The sequence below is a fragment of the Leuciscus leuciscus genome, assembly GCF_965113295.1.
Source record: "Leuciscus leuciscus genome assembly, chromosome: 16".
NCBI classification, from domain to species: Eukaryota; Metazoa; Chordata; class Actinopteri; order Cypriniformes; family Leuciscidae; genus Leuciscus; species Leuciscus leuciscus.
In genome coordinates, this window is record NC_138740.1 from 32860429 (window position 1) to 32880972 (window position 20544).

At 38.5% G+C, this 20544-nt stretch overlaps 1 protein-coding gene and 1 long non-coding RNA gene across 5 annotated transcripts in view; one reads left to right on the top strand and one right to left on the bottom strand.

Moving 5' to 3' along the window:
- The window catches only part of LOC309478219, a 248457-nt gene that overhangs the window by 49072 nt on the left and 178841 nt on the right, over window positions 1-20544 (top strand). The window lies entirely within an intron of this gene.
- On the bottom strand, window positions 8061-20180 carry cenpt (centromere protein T). 4 transcript variants are annotated; one of them, XM_082141582.1, is made up of 16 exons: window positions 19938-20180; window positions 19477-19524; window positions 19035-19082; window positions 18437-18536; window positions 17587-17704; window positions 16639-16735; window positions 16424-16566; window positions 16156-16255; window positions 15821-15969; window positions 14339-15114; window positions 14014-14269; window positions 13385-13687; window positions 12303-12402; window positions 12079-12222; window positions 11872-11976; window positions 8061-9079 (listed from the first exon to the last, which is right to left on the bottom strand). In XM_082141582.1, exons 1-16 carry the CDS (start codon window positions 20024-20026, stop codon window positions 8950-8952), a joined length of 2706 nt encoding a protein of 901 aa, XP_081997708.1. In that variant the 5' UTR covers window positions 20027-20180; the 3' UTR covers window positions 8061-8949. The 4 variants fall into 4 exon arrangements, with proteins under 4 accessions (XP_081997708.1, XP_081997705.1, XP_081997707.1 ...); XM_082141579.1 differs by having other exon boundaries at window positions 14014-15114; XM_082141581.1 differs by lacking the exon at window positions 19477-19524 and having other exon boundaries at window positions 14014-15114.

Sequence of the window (20544 nt, forward strand, 5' to 3'; positions counted from 1 at the left end):
AATCAGACTTTCCGATTACAAAAGAAAAAGAGTACATAGTGAGTAAAACGAGTGTAACCATTAGGTCTTTTCCTCTCAATAAAGGGACATCATGCAGCGAATGCAGTAAAACTGGTGACAGAGCCACAGCCCGGGAGAAATTTATGTCCAGAATGGAATAGTGTGATCAAACTACACTACAGGTCAAAAGTGTTTTAATGTATTTGAAGGAAGTCTCTTCTGCTCATCATTCATTTAATCAAAAATACAATAAAAACAGTAATATTGTGAAATATCATTACCATTTACAATAACTGTTTTCTATTGTAATATGTTTTAAAATGTAATTCAGATGAATTTTAAGCATCATTACTTCAGTCTTCAGAGTCACGTGATCCTTCAGAAGTCATTCTAATATGCTTTTATAAAAAAAAGTTCCTGTTTTTTTGTAACAAAATTTTTTTGTAACATCATAAATGTCTTTACTGTCATTTTTAGTCAATTTAATGCATTCTAATTCTAATTCTTACTGACCTCAAACTTTTTAATAGTGTATACTAAATGGCTTTCACATGATCTCATCATGTTGCATGTTGTTAATTCAGCAAGCGCTGTCAGCAATATTGTCTTGGAAATGAGAACTGTTATTTTGCGTTTTTAATCCAGTTTTGTGTAAAAACACCGTAACTTTTGGCAATCTTTTCCAATATTAAAAACTGCATATCAAAGGTCAAATCAAGCTCATTGCATTGTGAGATACAGTATTCCATGCAGTTTGCTCTGTTGTACGAACTAGTAAACAAAGTATCCCATGCATACAGCAAACACTGTGTAGTATGCATACTACATACATACTACATGCCATTCAAAACATATCCAATGAACTGTAATGGCACAGTTTCAAAAAAACATTTAAATTTTAACCTTTAAATTTTAATCACAATATGGACGCACAAAGTGAGAGAGAGAGAAAATCTTTGTGGATGAAAATAAAATGCTAAAGGGAAGAAGATATGAACAAGAAAGGAAAGGAATAGGAACAGGAAATAGACTATAAGACAGGAAAAAGAGGGATAGAAGGAAAAGGAACATGAGAGGAGTTCCACGTGTACATTCAGGCAGGAAGCTGTATATCTTCAGCATGGACATGAAAGAAGGACGAGGGGAGGGGAGGGGAGGGGGGGGACATGGTGCGGAGAGAGGGAAACGGAGGAAAAACAGCCATCATCCCGACTTTCCATCCATCACCCCATCTTTCTGAAGGGGGCGGGGGGATGTGGTCACTGGCCGGGACCGCTCAGTATGCTAGAGGTGGCCTGACTGTCTCCTGAAAGACATGATGATATAGATAGGCCTAACTGTGGTCTGAGCAACACACATAAGCACTGAAACATTCGAAGATGTCATTAACCGACTTCTGTGGAACTAAAAAAAATATGAATTTTTGATAGATATCTTGTTTTCAAAACAATGAAAGTGAATGAGGACTGGGGTGGTCGAAATCTGTAATCATTAGGCTACTCATTGAAAATCTTGACATGCGGACGGGGGGTTTTCAGGAGAAAAATAGCGATGTCGGATTCAAAAAATTGGTTGATCCGATGCACAAAACTGTTTATGAATCACTGATGCTGTTCTCGAATTCAACTCAGTGACTCATTCCGACTGCAACTGCAAAGACAGATTATCAATGAAAAACTGTTTAAGGTGGTAGTGGCGCAATGGATAAGACACATGCCTTTGGTGTGAGAGACCCGGGTTCGAATCCACTGTGAGACACCAATGTGTCCCTGAGCAAGACACTTAACCCCTAGTTGCTCCAGAGGCGTGCGACCTCTGACATATATAGCAATTGTAAGTCGCTTTGGATAAAAGCGTCAGCTAAATGAATAAATGTAAATGCTTAAAAATCAGTCTGTTCCTTACACAAAGCTATTGTGTGACTTCAGAAGACTTTAAATATAGTGCATTAATCATAAAGTGCACTTTTATGATTATTTAAATATATTTTTAAAGTACTTACGCATTCGATTTTGAAAGCTCCGGTCTCCGTTGTAATTGTGTGGAAAACAGCGACCTGGCAGTATCCAGAATATCTCTTCTCATTTTTTATCAAAGAAACAAGGTCATACAGGTTTGGAAGGACATAAATAATGACCGAATGTAAATTTTTAAGTGAACCATCCCGGTAACACTTTACAATAAGGTTTCATTAGTTAACTACTTTAGTTAACATGAACCAAGACTATTTCTACAGCATTTATTATTCTTCTTAGTTAATGTTCATTTCAAAATTTACTAACTAATACATTATTAAAAGTTGTATTTGTTAACATTAGTTAATGCACTGTGAACCAACAATGAAAGACTGTATTTTTTTATGAACTAAGATTAATAAATACATGCAACAAATCTATTGCTCATTATTAGTTCATGCTAGTTAATACATTAACTAATGTCAACAAATGAGACATTATTATAGTGTTTAAAGAGGGATAAACCTCAAAATGGAAAAGAATGTTCCAGACTTGAACCAGTGAAAAGGAATCTGGACTGTGGCATCTTTATGAGAGGAAGCATTTACTGTATAAAGACTAAATATGTCGGGACACTAGAAAGTCATCTCGGTGAACAGAGGCCACATTGTGCTCTGGGAAACGTAGTTCTCACCCTCGTCTCCCCTGGAAATGACTCTTTTTTTGGCTTTGGAGACTTGGGATTTTAAATGTCATGGTCCGTCCGCCAGAAACCTAGGAAAAAATTGTTTGTGTGTGTAATTAAAGCCATATACAACCATTAGAATACATTAGCCAATATTGCCGGAGGATAGTATGAGTAACTAGATGACATGTTATGAAGAAAACATCAGTGGTACTTGCCTGTGGAAAGATCTGACTAGAGCAGAGCAGAAAGCAAGACCCTTCTAGATCTTTGTCCTTCTTTCTGTTTTGCTATTTACTTTTCTCTTTATTACCATCTGGTGTATAGTATTCATGTATTTTTGGCCGAGCAGATCTTTCTCTCACTCTCTCTTTGCTAAGTAGCAGAGTGACTCAGTCACACATTGATGATGAAATTGGTGCGGGTCCACTGGGTCCAAGTTCTGGCAAGAACGGACGAGGAAAAAGTGCCAGAAACACGGAAACTTCCCTTGCAGCCAGAAGAGCAGAAAACATTCACACAACACTGTGAAAACAGATACAGACCAACACGAAAACATCCGCGCCTAGTGACCGGCGCTGGACGAGAGACCCCACAACTCTGCTTGAGCTTCCCTTGTTTGTTTTGGATAAGTCGACCGTTCAAACTTAGAGATTTAGGAAAGACAGCTGGACGACATGCTAATATCTTTTCTACGTTGTCCCAAAAAAAGCTTTAGGCTGATGTCACCCCTCACCAATAGAGAATGTCATAAAATGTCACATGACCGAGGAGCAAATTTATCAGTCTATAATTTCCTATAAACCACATAATATGTGACATTTTGTGTGCTATACTAAGTGTTTATAAACAAAACAACAATGCTAGCTAGCTATCAAAGCCCTTTCAAGGAAAGTCTGTTCACACGGCGGCCATATTTGCAACGCCTCCGGGCAGGAGGTACCCAAGACCAAGTACTATCTACTTGAATGGGGGAATCCGGAAATCTCAAAAACTGCTTGACGAACTCGCAATTAAATAACATTTCCAAATCAGCAACAAAACCGGACATGAATTGTCTCATAAATGTTAGAAAAAGCTTACTTTTCAGGCTAGACCAGCGAACCGGCGCTTCTAAAGGCATCTGCAGTGACGCAATGACTTTACCAATTGGTGATTGGCTCTTTTATTTGGAAGGCGGGGCTTATTCCGCCAGATTGCAAGTTGCAGTTTAGTCCATTCATAAGTAATAGGAGTGCACCATCTTTGTATATCTATAGTAGCTATTCAGAAGTTCAATCAGCCAATCAGAACACTTTTGATGTTTAATATTTAGCTGCATGGAACGAAATGTGACCAATGAGATTCCACGATGGGCGGGACTAGCTAGCATGGCTTCTTAAGGCCTGTTTACACCTGGTATTAAGATGCGTTTTGGTCGATCGGATCACAAGCGGACGACGCTAAATACACATGTAAACAGGGTCTAAAACGTTTTGAGCTTGTCCACTATCGACCACTTCCAGTAGTTGAAAACGCATTCGACCGGATTGCCTTCATAGTGTAAACGCTCATGTGGTCGAACAGCCACAAAAGACCGTCTACTCTCCGCCTACTGACCTAATACGTAAACATTTCGGGAAGCATGCCATAGCCATAGTCGGCTGAATACCCAAGTTTGGTTTGAAGACGGAAAATGTACCAAGCACAATGTTCTCTCATCATTCCTGATTTCTAACACACACTCACGCAAAAAGGTCTAGAGACGTGCTTTTTTTTTTTTTTTATGTAGTTCTTTGAACTTGAGCAAGGTATTTTTTAGAATGATGTGTCATTCGCAGGAAGCAAACCCAATGGACAAACACGTCCATCTAGCCTAGCGCATGGTAACATAGAAAAACAATATAAAAGCAGCGCAGCGTAATGAAAAAAGATGTTATTTTTGTGAACAGCTTCTTATCCAAATGGCATAAATGGCGCTTTTCCAGGGCGCTCTGAAGGGCTCATGGCAATCATTTTGCAGGGTTTTTTAATTCAGAACAGCATATTTGCATACTATTTCTGCCACATAAAGATATATCCAGTATGCTATTTCAAAAGAGTCTGTGCACCCTTCAACCTCCAAAGCTTTCATTGTGGAGCCTTTAAAGGGAACAGAATAGGGATGATCACTCCTGAATGGAATGCAGTTAGTCTACATACGATTGGTCCCCTCAGTAGTGCTCACTGTGATCAGGTGACAAAACAAAAAAATATCTTGGAAATGTCAACAGGAAAAATCTGCAAACTATTTTACTCATGTAATGTGATATTCCTTTCTTTTTTTTCCAACAAGTACAAATGTTTTTCCAGACTGTCCTGCACAGTTCACCTCCAACCCTAATCAAACACACCTGAAGCAACCAATTAAAGGCACACTATGTAAGATTTATACATTAATATAACAGCTTAGAAATCATTTCGATGGTAAACAAACTTGTAGTAGGGCGAATCATCCCGATAGCAAAGCAGGGGGAGACGCCGCTGGCAAAACCAGCAATGCAAGTTTGAGAGGTGGCGCCCCGACAAATCACGACTTGTTTTACGGCACGACGTCACATACATCAACAACATATGAAAAGACACTAGCACGTATTTCAGACGTGAATCAGGGCAGTCGACGAAGAAAACGAAGAAAGCGCGGTTGGAAGAGTGCAGAGACAGCTCTGCGTGAGTGGTATTTACGACGGTAACGTTAAATACAAGAGTCGCCGTTTGAGATAAACGGAAACTGCATAGTGTGCCTTTAAGGTCTTCAGGACCACTTGAAAATTAAAGGCAGGTGTGTTTGATTAGGGTTGTAGATGAACTGTAGCCTGGGAAAACCCAGACAACTTCCGGCAAATTTAGATTTGCTCTGCAAGTAGTCTGGCAAAGAGCTCATTCAAGCCCATTTCTAATCCCTCGAAATCGCGGCACCAATCAGAAACGTTGGGGCGGGCTTTACACGATGACGATCGCTCTGATTGGTTTTAGGTCTATCCAATTGCGCCCAGAGGCATTTGAGCGACATCCGTTGGTGAAGCGCACCAACTTTTAAATGAACACATGAGGACAGTCTCCATGAAAGACCCACTGGCAGATGAACGTGCTACTACTACATTTCTCCCCGAAACGGTAGGAAATGAAATTAGATTTAATAGAGGATTTTAACTGTGACAAGATGATTGACAGGGCAGTTTACGTGACAGGATGCACGCGACAGATCCGTCCGATAAAGATGACGAAGTAGTATGTCCCAAAGCTTGCCTACTTTTTTGCTACACATTCAAAAGTAAATACCTTTTCTTCACAAAAAGAGTACATACTTTTATGGCGTAGTGTAACTTAGGCGAATTGGGACGCAGCATATGGCTTTACACGATGACGATCGCTCTGATTGGTTTTAGGTCTATGCAATTGCGCCCAGAGGCATTTGAGCGACGTCCGTTGGTGACGCCCCTTTGGAAATGAGTTATTAATGAAGCTTTGCCAGACCATAACTCAGTTACTACTGAGAATGGTCTGGTTTTAACCAGGCTAGATGAACTGTGCAGGACAGTCGAACAGCAGGAGCAGGATTGGGCACCCCTGGATTAGATGGTTAAAAGTGTCCCTTTACGGCATGTAGTTGGAGGGGAGGGGCTAAACAAAATAAGAGGGCTTGATGATGTCAGCTGATAAGTTATTTCAGAGGCGCAGCAAGTTGTTACACTTAAAACATTATAAAGACAAACTTTTTCTTTGGAATAACTGTATTAAGAAAGTAGATAGGGTCAATGTTTTTCACTTTCACAACAACCGCTCTCTCGTTTCACATCACTCTCTCCATCGCTGAAACTCTCATCTTAAACAATAAGTCAGCTAATTTCACACACGTGTTCGCTTGCACATCCAGCCACATTGAGGATAATTTCTCACCCGGTGAGTCATGCACCAGATGACGTGAGCGTTCTGGCTGCCGGGCTGCTCTGTGACCCACGTTTGTGGCTTTATGAAGGAGACAGAGAACAGATTGGCTTGTCAGAGGTTCGTTTTCGAGCAATGTTTGGTTTAAGTGCTACATTGTAATGAAACTCAACATGATAGATGGAGTTCGCTGGAGCGGCTGCAGTGCTGACTCATACTGTGGAGAATGTGGAAGGGTCACTGCAAGCAGGAGGAGGAGAAGAGGAGGAGGAGGAGAGGAGGAGAAGAGGAGGAGGTTGGGGCCCCAGAGGGCCACAGGGACCCAACATCTGGAGAGCCGGATCAATCTATAGCGACACCACAACGAGAAGGGTGTGAAACATGAGCCGGATCTGGAAGTGAAAGCTTTGAAAGATTAAATCCAGTCTGACAGTAAATAAATACAAGAGATACTGAAAGAGGTTTAGAAAGGAACAGGAATCCAGCGTCTGTCTGGGCCCGCAAATCTCAAAAACAGACTTGGCCTTGTAAAACTCACACATACACGTCTGCTTCGGTCATTAGCTAAAGGAAAAAAGCTGGAGGGTAAGATTAAGAAATGGTGCATTAGTTACTTCGAACTTCACCCAAACTCTTCTATACAACATTGTACCGTATTAAAGCAGTTATTTTAACAATAAGGTACAAAAGGCTGTGACATATTGTGAATAAGAGGTCAAGGTTTGGCTCGATAGCAGAACTGAAAGTGTTTGAGTGACTAAAGATTGCAAATTTCAAAATGTGCACCTCGAGTCCGACAAAACTATAATTTCACAAAATATTCATGTCTTACTGCTTTGATAAAAGTCAATGCAAAATAAAAACATGTTGTACTTCTCATATAAGATCTATACCTGACATGTAATCTAAGGTTATATTAGTTGGTCTCTTCTAGTGCTGTGCAGTGATATAGTCTATACTACATATTTTGCATCATCGTATTGACCAATTAGCATTCAAGATCAGAATGATCCATTTTATAATAAAATTTGTGGTGTATAATTCAAAAGCCTGCAACTGTAACACCACTATCACGCTTATTAAACTCCTCTGTGATGGAGTGTGACTGCCACCTAGTGGACACTGTACTCAAACACATATTTAGATCTGGTATATTTGCATATTAAATTAGTCTTTGGGACAAATGAGTGATCATAGTACATCATAGTAAAGATTCTGACTACTTCAAACAATAATACGCCTCCAATCTAACGTTAATCTTCTGTGAATTTCCAAGTGACAATAGATATAGAGTTGGACAGCCAATTGAACAGTTAAGGACAAATGAGGAAAACTTGTTTTAACCTATTCAATTTAAATTATAATTATTCAAAATATTTTTTTTTTTAAATGATAAAAATAAGCCAATACAGGAAATATTCTGAAATGATAATATTGTATTTATGAATAACAATAATTTTATTTACATAACAAAAGTAAAATTATAATACAAATATTTATGGATGTCTTTCTTTGCTTTCAAAATCAAAATCAAAGAGCTTTTATTTTGCAGAGAGACCTTAAAGATAGCTCATGAAGTGATGTCATTACTACAGTAATCACGCATGAAATAAATGCATTTTAAATTTATCAAAAACAGCATTTTTTCCCCCTTGGATTCAGTCAGGTCTCACGTCGGAAAATATGGAAATCTATAAATATGTAAAAATCACATCCCTGCTTAATAGTATTTTGTATGTATAGCATGCACAGTATATTCCATACTGTATGCATGGAAAACCCCATATTTGTCAATTAACCGGTGTATCCCAGAATGCAATACACTTTCATTTCTAGTGCGGCAGATAAAGCATTGGATTTACACAAAATTGAATTAAGTGTAAAACAACTGTTATGAGAATAAGAAAAAAAACATCAAAACATAGAATAATACTACAGTTTATATACTGCATATGGTTTCACATTATAAAGTATAGTATGAAGATACTCTACTCCATCTAGCGTATTTCTAATAATTTCCGACACAGAATCAGAAGTCTATGATGTTTGTGGTTTATATTTTTCCATGGCAGAAACATTTTTGAAGCAAATTATTTTGAAGAAAGCATTTGTGTGCGGATGAATCATGCACAATAAGACAGGGACTTCAATTTAAATACCATGTGGTTTTTAATGTCTGTTTTGAAGAACATTTTTGAAAATACACATAAAAATACAGTGAACTGAAACTTTATTGGTTTTCTTTAATGGTGCTGCATAAAAAAATGAGATATATATTACACAAATCTTTTTTTACAAAACAAGGTATCTATGTTTTGAACATATAAACATATTTACAAGAGCACATGCAGATATGCGCAGCCATCTACTGCAGTGTTTAAAGAGGACGTCACGTCTGCGTGTTCACCTTCTTTGTGTTGGGATGACTTGATTTCCGCTGGTGGCCACTGGGATGAGAAGTTTCCGATACTCGAGCGGAAGATATTTCTCTATCAGTATATTCACAGGCGTACCATCCGTCACAAAGCCCTGCCTGAGAAAAACAACACAAACAGTCAGTTGAGCATGCTAAACGTAGCCAATGTGACTCCAAGGGGGAAAAGGCTGCAAAAGTGTTCAAAAACAAATGTACTGAAGGGGGTTGGACTGGAGACCACTGCTGCTTCAATGTATATGTAATGAGTGATTATAATCAAGGTATTAATCAATATTTTTCCTTCTAAATATCAAACGAGTTGAATGACTTCTCTGGAGATTTTACTTTGTTATAGAAGTTACCAGTGTGATTACTGAAATGTTATTTTCATGTATTCTCTAATGTCTGTATTTGATATCTGAATGCAGTGCTTGCCTATTTATCCCGGCTTCCAGAATGAAATAGGGACTTGTTTTGTGTTTGAGAAAGGTCTTCAACATGTGTTAAAACATAAAGGAGTCATTGAAGTCTTAAGGGACCATTTCTTTATTAAAGCCTTACTTTCCAGTTAGACTAGCTCTCCTTGAGAGAAAGAGACGACTCTCCTGTTTATAGTTTGAGCCTGGCCAAATCCAACCTTGGAAAAGCTGTGTGTCGGTGTGTGTGTTAGTCTTCTTGGGTAAAGGAACCCCTGGCATTATTGGAGATTGAGTGAGTTGTTGTTCTGGACATGCTGGCGCCCATAAACCCAAATCTGCGACCTGGAAGGTCACGACGTGCCTAACTTCAGGGTCCGAGTATCAGCTGCCTAATCGATGGAGATATGCTTCAGTCTATCTGTATATGTGTGGAAAATGTTTATCTATTTCTCAGCCAATCAGAAACTTCAACCTGAAGCAAGGACGTAGCTTAGACCTTGGTGAAGGGTATAACTGCTGTGATCTTTGTAGCTGTAAACGGGGGCGGCCTACAAACTCCTGTATGAGTCTTGAAGCTGACTTCTGCTGATGAAACGGCAAACTATCTTCAGTAAAACTTTTCTTCAATTGATTATAATTCTGACTCCAGGTCTTCTTTCAAACATCTGGTCCTTGGGTCCTAAAATGTTACCACCCTAACAGTACAAAAACAAGATATATTGACCTATTATGCTCTTTTTCAAAGTCTGTTTGAACACTGTTTTGTTTTTGGGGTCTACTAGAATAGGTTTTCATGCTTGAATGTCAACGGCTTTGAGCGCGTTAAAAAAAATGTCATGCCCCTTACCATAACCGCGAGTTTCAACACTACTAGCTAACTCAACCAGACCTCGCCCCTTTTTTGCATGTACTGGGTGGGGATTATTTAAATGAGGAATATTGTGACGTGTTCGTTGCCAGAAAAAATGTCAAGACTACAATGGAGGCGTTTCAGGGAGTTCAGAAACAGTGACACTGATAGAGGCCCGGTTTCACAGACATGGCTTAGATTAAGCCAGGATTAGGCCTTAGTTCAACTAGGGCATTTAAGCCGTTTTTATAAGCGTGCCTTAGAAAGAAACATTACTGGTGTGCATCTTGAGACAAAACAATGGCACTGACATATTTGAAGATATATCAGTAGGCCTGTCGCGATAGTCAATAAATCAATTAATCGCACGATAAAAAAAATGAGCTTGATAATTTTTCCGGCCGCGATAATTCCATTTGCATGCTTGTTTGTTTTCCTCGTCTCTCTCTCTCTCTATCTCTCTCTACCAAAGACACTGGATGACCACTCTCGGTTCCTTAGCGTATAGGAGGAGTGAACCCTCTTGTCAGTTGCATGGTCTTTGTGTGGGGAGGCGGCGCCGCGGCGCTTGTCAGTCACATGGTCTTTGTATGGGAAAGCGCCGGTGGGAGTGCTTGCGGCGACTGCCGGGAGAGAGAAAAGACGCTAGTTGTGAGTTGGAGGGGAAAAAAAGAAAAAGATGGAATTGGTTTCAAAGCCAAACGCGACAGCGAGCCCGATCTCATGAAAATGCGTATCTATACCACGAATGTTATTTCTCGTGCCATTTATACACCAAAAATAGTTTTTGCGTGCATATGATACGCACTTTATGGCGTGTAATACGCACGCACTCCTCACCCCTAATCCTAACCAAGTATTTTCAGTGCGTAGCATACACACGCAATAAAGTGCGTCTCCGTCTTCCCGACAGTACACAATCACTCGGGTGTTTGTTTAGTCGACAAAGTAACAGGAGGACAGTGCAAAATGGTGTGATATGGCCTTTTGAGGCTTTTTTTTATTTGTTTACAAAGGTCCTAACTGGCAGTTTTGCCTGTTATGGAATGTATCACTATTTATGTCTGAGCCTAATGTTTAATATTTTTTGAAGTGCAATTTTGTTTACATCCATTTTATTTATTGTTTATGTATTTATTCAAGTGAATTGTTTTGTTAACAGACACTGAGAGTCCATTGCTTTTATTGTTTTTGGTTGTTTTGTTAATTTTTTGTGGATATTTAAAATGTTTTCCGTTTTCAATGTTTAATATTCTTAAGAAATAAAAGTTTATAGATCTTTGAAAAGGTGTACCTGCATTATTATGCCATTATCATTATATTAGATGAAAATGGTCTCGAACGACAATATTATCATTTATCGCAATAATTTCTTGGACAATTTATCATCCAGCAAAATTTGTTATCGTGACAGGCCTATATATCAGTACAAGTTGCTTTCGATTAAAACAGCTAAAACATGCATTTTAGTCTGGGACTATCTTAAGCCTTGTCTGTGAAACTGGGGGATAGAGAATAACTCCCGCTGGAGTGACTTTGGGCTTTGTAACTTTGCAGACCTTTTTTAATGATCAAACAGCAACATTACACACTAAAGAAAGCTGAAAATGTAAAACAGCATAATCCTCTTTAATGTTTACCTTCTCATGAGGAGCTCAAAATCTTCAATCTCAATAGTTTTACGTTTGGCATGAGTAGCGTACACTTCCAGATCATCTGCTAGCCGTTCAAAGTACTTCTTAAGACTAAGGAATAAAAATAAAAAAGCACAGACAGAATCATTGCAGGAGACGTAACTTCAAATGTTCGTGCTGCATATTGTAAATAACCCTTCTTTTAGCACTTACAATTCATTAATGACAGGGTAGACGTCACTGGCCACTTTGGTCTTGGCGAAATGCTTGAATACGCTCATGACGTAACTCTTGGGAAGAACATTAACCTCCGTCTGACGCTTCTTTCTGGGGGCTCGCTTGGCAACCTGAGGGGGACTGAGATAAATGGGTTTTAAATCTGCATTAGGATACACTATAAAACAGACAAAGGGAAGAGGACTGTTGTTGGTAAATACCCAGCATTCACTTCTTTAAGGACTGTGGGCATGGCCTGCGCACTAGAACTTGCGAACACTCTCTTCTGTCTTACGAAAGCAGGAGTTTTCATGGACAGTTCTGAAATAAAGGAAAATACAATTAATGCAAAAGTAAATTAGCTAAATCGGAATTGCAAGCACATCAACAACTGATTCTTTTTAATGATTCGATAATGCCGAGTTCACACTGCATGATTTTAGGCCCGGTTTTCGCTCGCCGACATGTCCGAAATCATAGGCAAATCGGTGCCCGTTCACGTGAGTGACAATCACGCAGTGCGAATTATGAGCCGCGATCTGAGAGAATCGCAGACGCCGTGAGATATTTGGCATGCTAAATATCTGGACCAGTTGGCGACTCACAATCCTGCTGTGTGAATGTGTTCTGACTGAAAACTACATCGCGATGACCTACAGCCAATGAGAGAGCAAGAAACAGGACAGCAGGATGTTCGGGGAGGAGTTATAGACCAGAATATCAGTATTTAAATAGATATATTTACAATTATATCAAACATTTGCTTGACCAGCAGCAACAGCAGCACATTGCCAAATTATTTATTTACCCCCAACTCTCTTTGCAGAACACACAATCCTTGCTCCCCTCGTCTCCCCGACCATTTCCTCCTCCATAATCTGTTTTTTTTCCTCCTTTATGCTGCAAATCAGCGCACAGACAATTTGGATAGCAATCTTCTTGCAGGCTATCATTTACTAATAAAAATTTCAGTCTCAACCATGCGTGATCTTGCGTTATTTCCTCATCACTTCTCGCATGCGTTTGTTTGTGAAACGTAATTTGCGGACCAGACAGAATTTATCGGCGATTCTTTCTTTTGTAAAGTCATGATGTGTGAACACAGACGCAACTGAATGTCACCCCAGATAGTCGTGCAGTGTGAAAAGAACAGTGAGCTGACTACTTTGAAAATCGTGCAGTGTAAACTCGGCATTAAACTGACTCAAACGATTCACTCAAAAATTGTAAGAAAACATTTAACAATATCTCTCTCTCTCTCTCTAGAGAGAAGACATAAAGCACATGTGAAAGTGGAAGTCACCTGCACTAAGAGCATCGTCGTTGTCATCATCCTCTTCCTCCTCCTCCTCCTCCTGAGGAGGTTCAGGGCTCTGATTGGCTGGCTCAGAGTCCATCAGCTCCTCCTCTGATTGGCTCACTTCCTCCGGGGCATCGTGATGCTCTACAAGCTCGGATAAATCTTCCTCAGCAAGACTAGCCTCACGTAGGGATGACCTCCGCTTAGATGTGGTGACCTCTGCCACAGGGCTGCCCGCTTGTTCTCTTTCTTCATCTGTAACGTCCTGCAAACTCTCTCTGTTCCCGTCAACAAACTCCAGATGATCTGAACAGAAACACGCTAGCTTTTCAACCTAAAATTTATTTTAGTTTAGTTACTATTAAAGAAATGCCCACTTAAACAGAAAGAGACCATTCCGTGTAAAGCAACAGAGCACAGTTTGCTTTTTAACGTGACATTTTGGGGGCATCTTAATATGCAATTTCTGTTTATTTAATCGTAATCAAAATCCCAAAGCTTTGCATCATTGGAATAAATTATTTAACAGATTAAATTATTTCTTTAATTTTACCGACCCCAAACTCATTTGAGCCTTTAATAATCAGGTTGAACCTAGTGATTGTCATTTCAGGAAGTCTCATTGTTCTCACCTTTCTCTCTGGGATTCAGTCCAGCTCCGAAACTCTTTGTGACTCTAGTGGAGGCTGGAACTCCCGGGACAGCTCCTCCTCCCTCTGAGCGGTGCGCTCTGCGAGTTATTCGCTCTGGATGATGTGATGCATCTGGGTTCTCTTCAATGTTCTCATCTTCAGCTTCCTCAACCTCTTCATGCTCATCTTCCACAATGTTCTCTTCCTCCATGTTCTCACCCTCAACTTCCTCCATGTTCTCATCCTCAACTTCCTCCTCCACGCTCTCATCCTTCTCCATGTTCTCACCCTCAATTTCCTCCATGTTCTCATCCTCAACTTCCACAATGTTCTCATCCTCAACTTCCTCCTCCACGCTCTCATCCTCCTCCATGTTTTCACCCTCAACTTCTTCCTCCACATTTTGATCCTCCTCCACGTTTCCATCCTCAACTTCCTCCTCCACGTTTTCATCCTCAACTTCCTCCTCCACATTCTTATCCTCAACTTCCTCCTCCACATTCTCATCCTCAATTTCCTCCTCCACGTTCTCATCCTCAACTTCCTCCTCCACGTTCTCATCCTCAACTTCCTCCTCCACGTTCTCATCCTCAACTTCCTCCTCCACGTTCTCATCCTCAACTTCCTCCTCCACGTTCTCATCCTCAACTTCCTCCTCCACGTTCTCATCCTCAACTTCCTCCTCCACGTTCTCATCCTCAACTTCCTCCTCCACGTTCTCATCCTCAGCTTCCTCCTCCACGTTCTCATCCTCAGCTTCATCATCCACGTTCTCATCCTCAGCTTCCTCATCCACGTTCGTATCCTCAACTTCCACAATGGATTCCCGATCTTGTAGCTCCACATCCTGAGATTCAGGAAGTGATTCTGTCATCGCCTGCGTTGGAGCAAGTACAATATAATCTCCAGGACTCAAAAACACATCATCTCCTGCTTCTTGGGATGAAGGCGCCAACTCTTCCTCTTCCTTTGATGGTGACGGTCCTACTGTCTCGTCTTTTTTCGAGTGGACGTAAAGCTCTGTGACATCATTGAGGCCGAGCGTGAACTTCTGCCATGAAGAATCTTCAAGAGTGTTTCCATCCTGGACCACAGAGTGATCTAAAGGACAAAGAAACCATTTAACAAACAGACCAAATAAGACGGATGCATAATATCAGACTCAGTGTATATTAGGGTTTCACAATTTTGGGGGAAAATGTAATTTGTGATATTTCCGATAAACCTTCCCATTGCAATTTAAAATGAAAAAAAGAAAGAAAACCTCCAGGTTTGATGTGCTTATTTATAGGGCTGCACAATTTGGCTATTTTTTTTTATTATATATCAATATGACTATAATAATAGTAATAATTATGTAACAATAATTAGTATTATTACTGCAACTACAAAAAAAATTAGCATTGAATAAAAATAATAATAATATAATAATAATAATAATAATAATTTCATTTTACAGTACAAATGTAAAATTACAACACTAATATTTATGGCTTCCTTAATTCATTTTCAAACGCTAATCCATCAAGCTTTCATTTTGTCTGAAAACCGCAGGGAGTCCATAAAGCATCTTTTGTTGACAACTGCTGGTTTATAAGTGCTTCTCATAAGTTTGTGAGGATTGTAGACACCAAAAAACACTGCATCATGAAACACTGGTCTCGTGTAAATGAATGCTTCACTCTGAAACATGCAGAACATACTATATTTAAATAAATTGCAGCCATTGAGATTTAATGATCATATTAAGCCACATCACGATTTTGGTTTTATTTCAAATAACTGTGCACCCCTAGTGTATATAAACCTTGTTTCGGGCCCTGCTCCAAGCATCTCTGAACGGCCTCATCAAATGCATCCACAGACGGTAGCTTCCGATTGGACACCTTCCGCTGGAGCCCCGCCCTCTCAGAGCGCTTATCCACAAACGGGGTCTTCAAGGTCAGGTTCAGCCCGCTGACAGAAAATAAACTTGATTTAATCACACTCAAAATGCCTCAATCATCTCTTACATCTTACTATTCAATTTCAACCATGTAGTTCCCATATAGTTCCTAATTAAGTTAGCAATTTTATTTACTTTCCATTGCCAGTTTTAGTGACCAGGCCAGTCTATTGGAAAATAATGGACAAAGCATTTACCTCTTTGAGCCAGCAGACAAATCCAAATCATGAGATGTATCTGGTTTCTCTTGAGGGCCTTCACCTCTGTGAGAGACATGCGAGACGTCCTCTGTGTTGTCTGAGAATGTAGAAAAGGGTTAGATGATGCTTTATCTGAATGGTCTGTTGCACATGTGACAAATTAAAATGATGTGCCGATATTCTCCTATATATGCAGTACACCTGTTTTCAATTCAAAAAAGTCTTGCTAACAAAATCATATAACAGATGAGAATGGGTGAAGCACCTGGCAGTTGATCGAACTGTCTCTCAAACGCGGACACACTGAAGGCGCGCTGAGGTTTCCTGCGGCTCAGTCTTCGGACCACATGTGTCAGGGGTTCAGTGTTCAGAGTCAGATCAGACAGCTCAACTCCAGACAGGCCTTCACTGAGGAAAACACAGACACGTGAACACAACGTGCAGAGAACTACAAGTACATGAGACTAAAGAGTTACTAACGTTCTCTCTCCGGCACTGGACACACTGGACTCGGCTGGATTCGGTTCTTCTACTTGCAGTGCAGGCTGACCCGACATCAGAAGTGATGCATCAGTCTCTGAAACACACATGGGTGAAACTTCAAAAAAATAAAAAAATAATCTGCTTCGAATTTTTTTTAGACTACTAATGCAAACATTTGGGCTGGTGAAGCAAATTTAGTAATGTGTGATGCAAAGAAGATTTTGCACAATGAAATCTCATTACGGTCACATTAATAACATCATCTTCCGATTTTTTAGGAATTAGTTATTTATATACTAGTTATAGATAAGCATTAAAAACTTTTTTTAAATTATTTAGGCTACATTATCAAAAATAACTTACTATATTGTACAGATAATTGTAAATAATTATATTAGTCATTAATAATTATAAACAGGCAATTAAGCAACTGGATAACGGTGTATACAGAAGCATCCTGACATAATGTGTAAACTTACAAACACAGATCAAGTGAACTAAATACAACAACTAAGAGGAAAACATGAACTAAAACTTCAACATAGTGAGTGCACATACCAGTGTTGTTATAGTTCACTAAAACTATTAAAATAGTTTTTATTAATTTGAATATATCTGAAATGAAGCAAATTAGAAATAAATGAAAATTAGAAATGTTGCCTTGGCAATTAGGCTAACTGAAATAAAATAAGTTGAAGTTCTAAAATGACAAACTAAAACTGAACATAAAAATACTGTATATAAATTAAAGCTAATTCAAAATATAACTAATATTTGTACTTTCCAAGGCTTTTCCATGTTTTAAAATAAAAAAGATTCCAAAAAAATTCCCTGATATTTCCAGGTATTCCACATTTATAAGATCTCCAAATATCTCGTTTTATTAATACACTCATCTGTGTTTCTTGACATTTATCGGTTCATTCCTGAAACCTTTCCACTCACCCATCTGAATGATTCCTCTGAGCAGACCACGAGTCGTCATGTCCTCGTCATACAGCGGGGACTTTGCCACCGTTGACCTCCGTCGTTTAGGTGAAGGGAGGGGTGATTGAGAGACACTCTGAAAAATTTATTAAAAGGGTGCTATAATGCCCTTTTCACAAGATGTAAAATAAGTCTTTGATGTCCCCAGAGTGTGTATGTGAAGTTTGAGCTCAAAACACCACACAGATATTTTATATAGCATGTTAAAATAGTCACTTTTTGAGGATGAGCAAAAACGCACTGTTTTTGTCTCTGTCCCTTTAAATGCAAATGAGCGGCTGCTCCCAGCACAGAGGGCGGGGCTATAACAGTTCGCACTCACAAAGACATGCACTGAAAATTTCAAAAACTTTGAGCCTTTTATGTTCAAACCGGAGTCAGACAAAGACGGAGAGACTGTAGACAACATTTCTGAATGGTTAGTTGATACATTTATGTAGCTTATGTGTAGTTATCTTCTAGTCATTGATTAGCATATTCTGTCTTGATAATCTATATATAGTGTTCCAGGGGCGGGGTTTATGTAAATTTTAGGGTTTGTGATGTCACTAACCCGGGAGTAATGTTGTGTAGTCCCCACCAGCCGTTTGTTGTAGTCCTTAAAAAGCAATTTCTTTAAAAGAAAATATCTCCCTTTGCTTTGAACTTTGAGCGTCGTAACTTTGCAGATGTTGTTTATGCTCAAACAGCAACATTACACACTAACTAAAGTTAGAGAAGTGAAATCATAATCAACCACCCCTTTAAGGATGTGATTATGTAGAATATGCAGTTGTATATATAATAATCTATTAAACACCACACATACCTCATGGAGCTTCTTCTTGAGTCTGTGACGTAAGGCAGATCCAGGACTCTCCAGACCAGGGGTATTTTTCACCCTCATGCTCCGCCGTACACTGGTTGAACTGAAGCACATAACAAACATTGAAAAGCAATACACAAAACTTACAGAAAATGATATACAGACAAACACACACATATATATATATATATATATATATATATATATATATATATATATATATATATATATATATATATATATATCAGAGAGTTATTAGTCTAAGTAGGTTTTGCATAGTTGTCTGTAATGGCTATAATTCACAATTTGTACGTTTTTAAAAGGTTATGCTAAATAGAAAATTAATACAGACTTAACCTACAACCAGTATACAGAGAGTATAACTTTCCCCTTACGACGTTTTTGTATTTAGTGGTTACCCAACTAATGTTACATAATGTTTGAAAAAATATTCACTCAACTATTTGTTTATAAAATGTATCTGTGTGCATAAACCATTTACGTAAACTGATTTTAAAGCAATCAAACACATATACAATTAGGCTGCAGATTTTATATGTTTATATAATGTAACGTTAAGTGACATTTGAAATAAATTCACCTTCTGGTTACAGGAGATCTGGGTAACTCTGTGTGCACACTGGTTGAACTGAAACACATAACAAACATTGAAAAGCAATACACAAAACTTTCAGAAAATGATACACACACACACACATACATACATACATACATACATACATACATACATATATAGTATATATATATATATATATATATATATATCAGAGAGTAATTAGTCTAAGGAAGTTTTGCATAGTTGTCTGTAATGGTTATAATTCACAATTTGTACGTTTTTAAAAGGTATAATTTATAAATCACAAAAATATTTTTTACATGTTTGAAAAAATTTTCACTCAACTACTTGTTTATAAACCATTTACGTAAACTGATTTTACAGCAATCAAACACATATACAATTAGGCTGGAGATTTTATATGTTTATATAATGTAAGGTTAAGTGACATTTGAAATAAATTCACCTTCTGGTTACAGGAGATCTGGGTAACTCTGTGTGCACACTGGTTGAACTGAAACACATAACAAACATTGAAAAGCAATACACAAAACTTTCAGAAAATTATACACACACACACACACACACACACACACACACACACACACAGGCTACATACATACACACATACATTATATATATATGGGTGTGTGTGTGTGTGTGCATATATCAGAGAGTAATTAGTCTAAGGAGGTTTTGCATAGTTGTCTGTAATGGCTATAATTCACAATTTGTACGTTTTTAAAAGGTATAATTTATAAATCACAAAAATATTTTTTACATGTTTGCAAAAATATTCACTCAACTATTTGTTTATAAACCATTTACGTAAACTGATTTTACAGCAATCAAACAAATATACAATTAGGCTGGAGATTGTATATGTTTATAAAATGTAACGTTAAGTGACATTTGAAATAAATTCACCTTCTGGTTACAGGAGATCTGGGTAACTCTGTGTGCAGGACTCTCCTCAACAAAACCCGAGCAGATAAGTCCTCTTCTATTGAATCCATCGTTTCTTGTCGTGGTTTATCACAAAACGAAATATTCACAAATGCTAAACTAAACTACATTAAATTGAAATGAAACAACAAAGAAAAACATCGTCGACTCATACATCTGAAGTTTGAAAATGGAAGTCACACTCCCGCTCGTTCGTTCAAGTAAATCTCGCGATATTTTGTCGCTTTGCTTTCATTGGCGCCGCGGTGTAGTTTACAGCACTGTAGTACCAGTACATCCTCAAGGTGGCGCACGACGACAGCGGCTCAGAAACCTGAATCCTCCAGTGATCTGCATTCAAATATCAGTGCGATTTGTGAAGTATAATAAATTGATACCTAACATACACAGATATAAAACATTTCCAATTATCTATATAAAATGATTTTAAAAGAATCCCTCAATGAAACAGCTGTGATATGGCAATTCTTCAGAACATAATAGAACTTTAAAGAACTGAAGAATATAATGGCTTCTAATAGAGCATTGTATTAACCATAGAGTATGGTATTAACACGTAATTTACTAC

Excerpts from the sequence above, each read along its gene's own strand:
- cenpt (XM_082141579.1), bottom strand. The coding sequence starts at position 20,026 with ATGGATTCAATAGAAGAGGACTTATCTGCTCGGGTTTTGTTGAGGAGA. Across the intron at positions 16,256-16,423 it reads ACAGTTCGATCAACTGCCAG|ACAACACAGAGGACGTCTCG; the intron begins GTGCTTCACCCA and ends CTACATTCTCAG. Across the intron at positions 15,970-16,155 it reads TTGTCTGCTGGCTCAAAGAG|CGGGCTGAACCTGACCTTGA; the intron begins GTAAATGCTTTG and ends ATTTTCTGTCAG.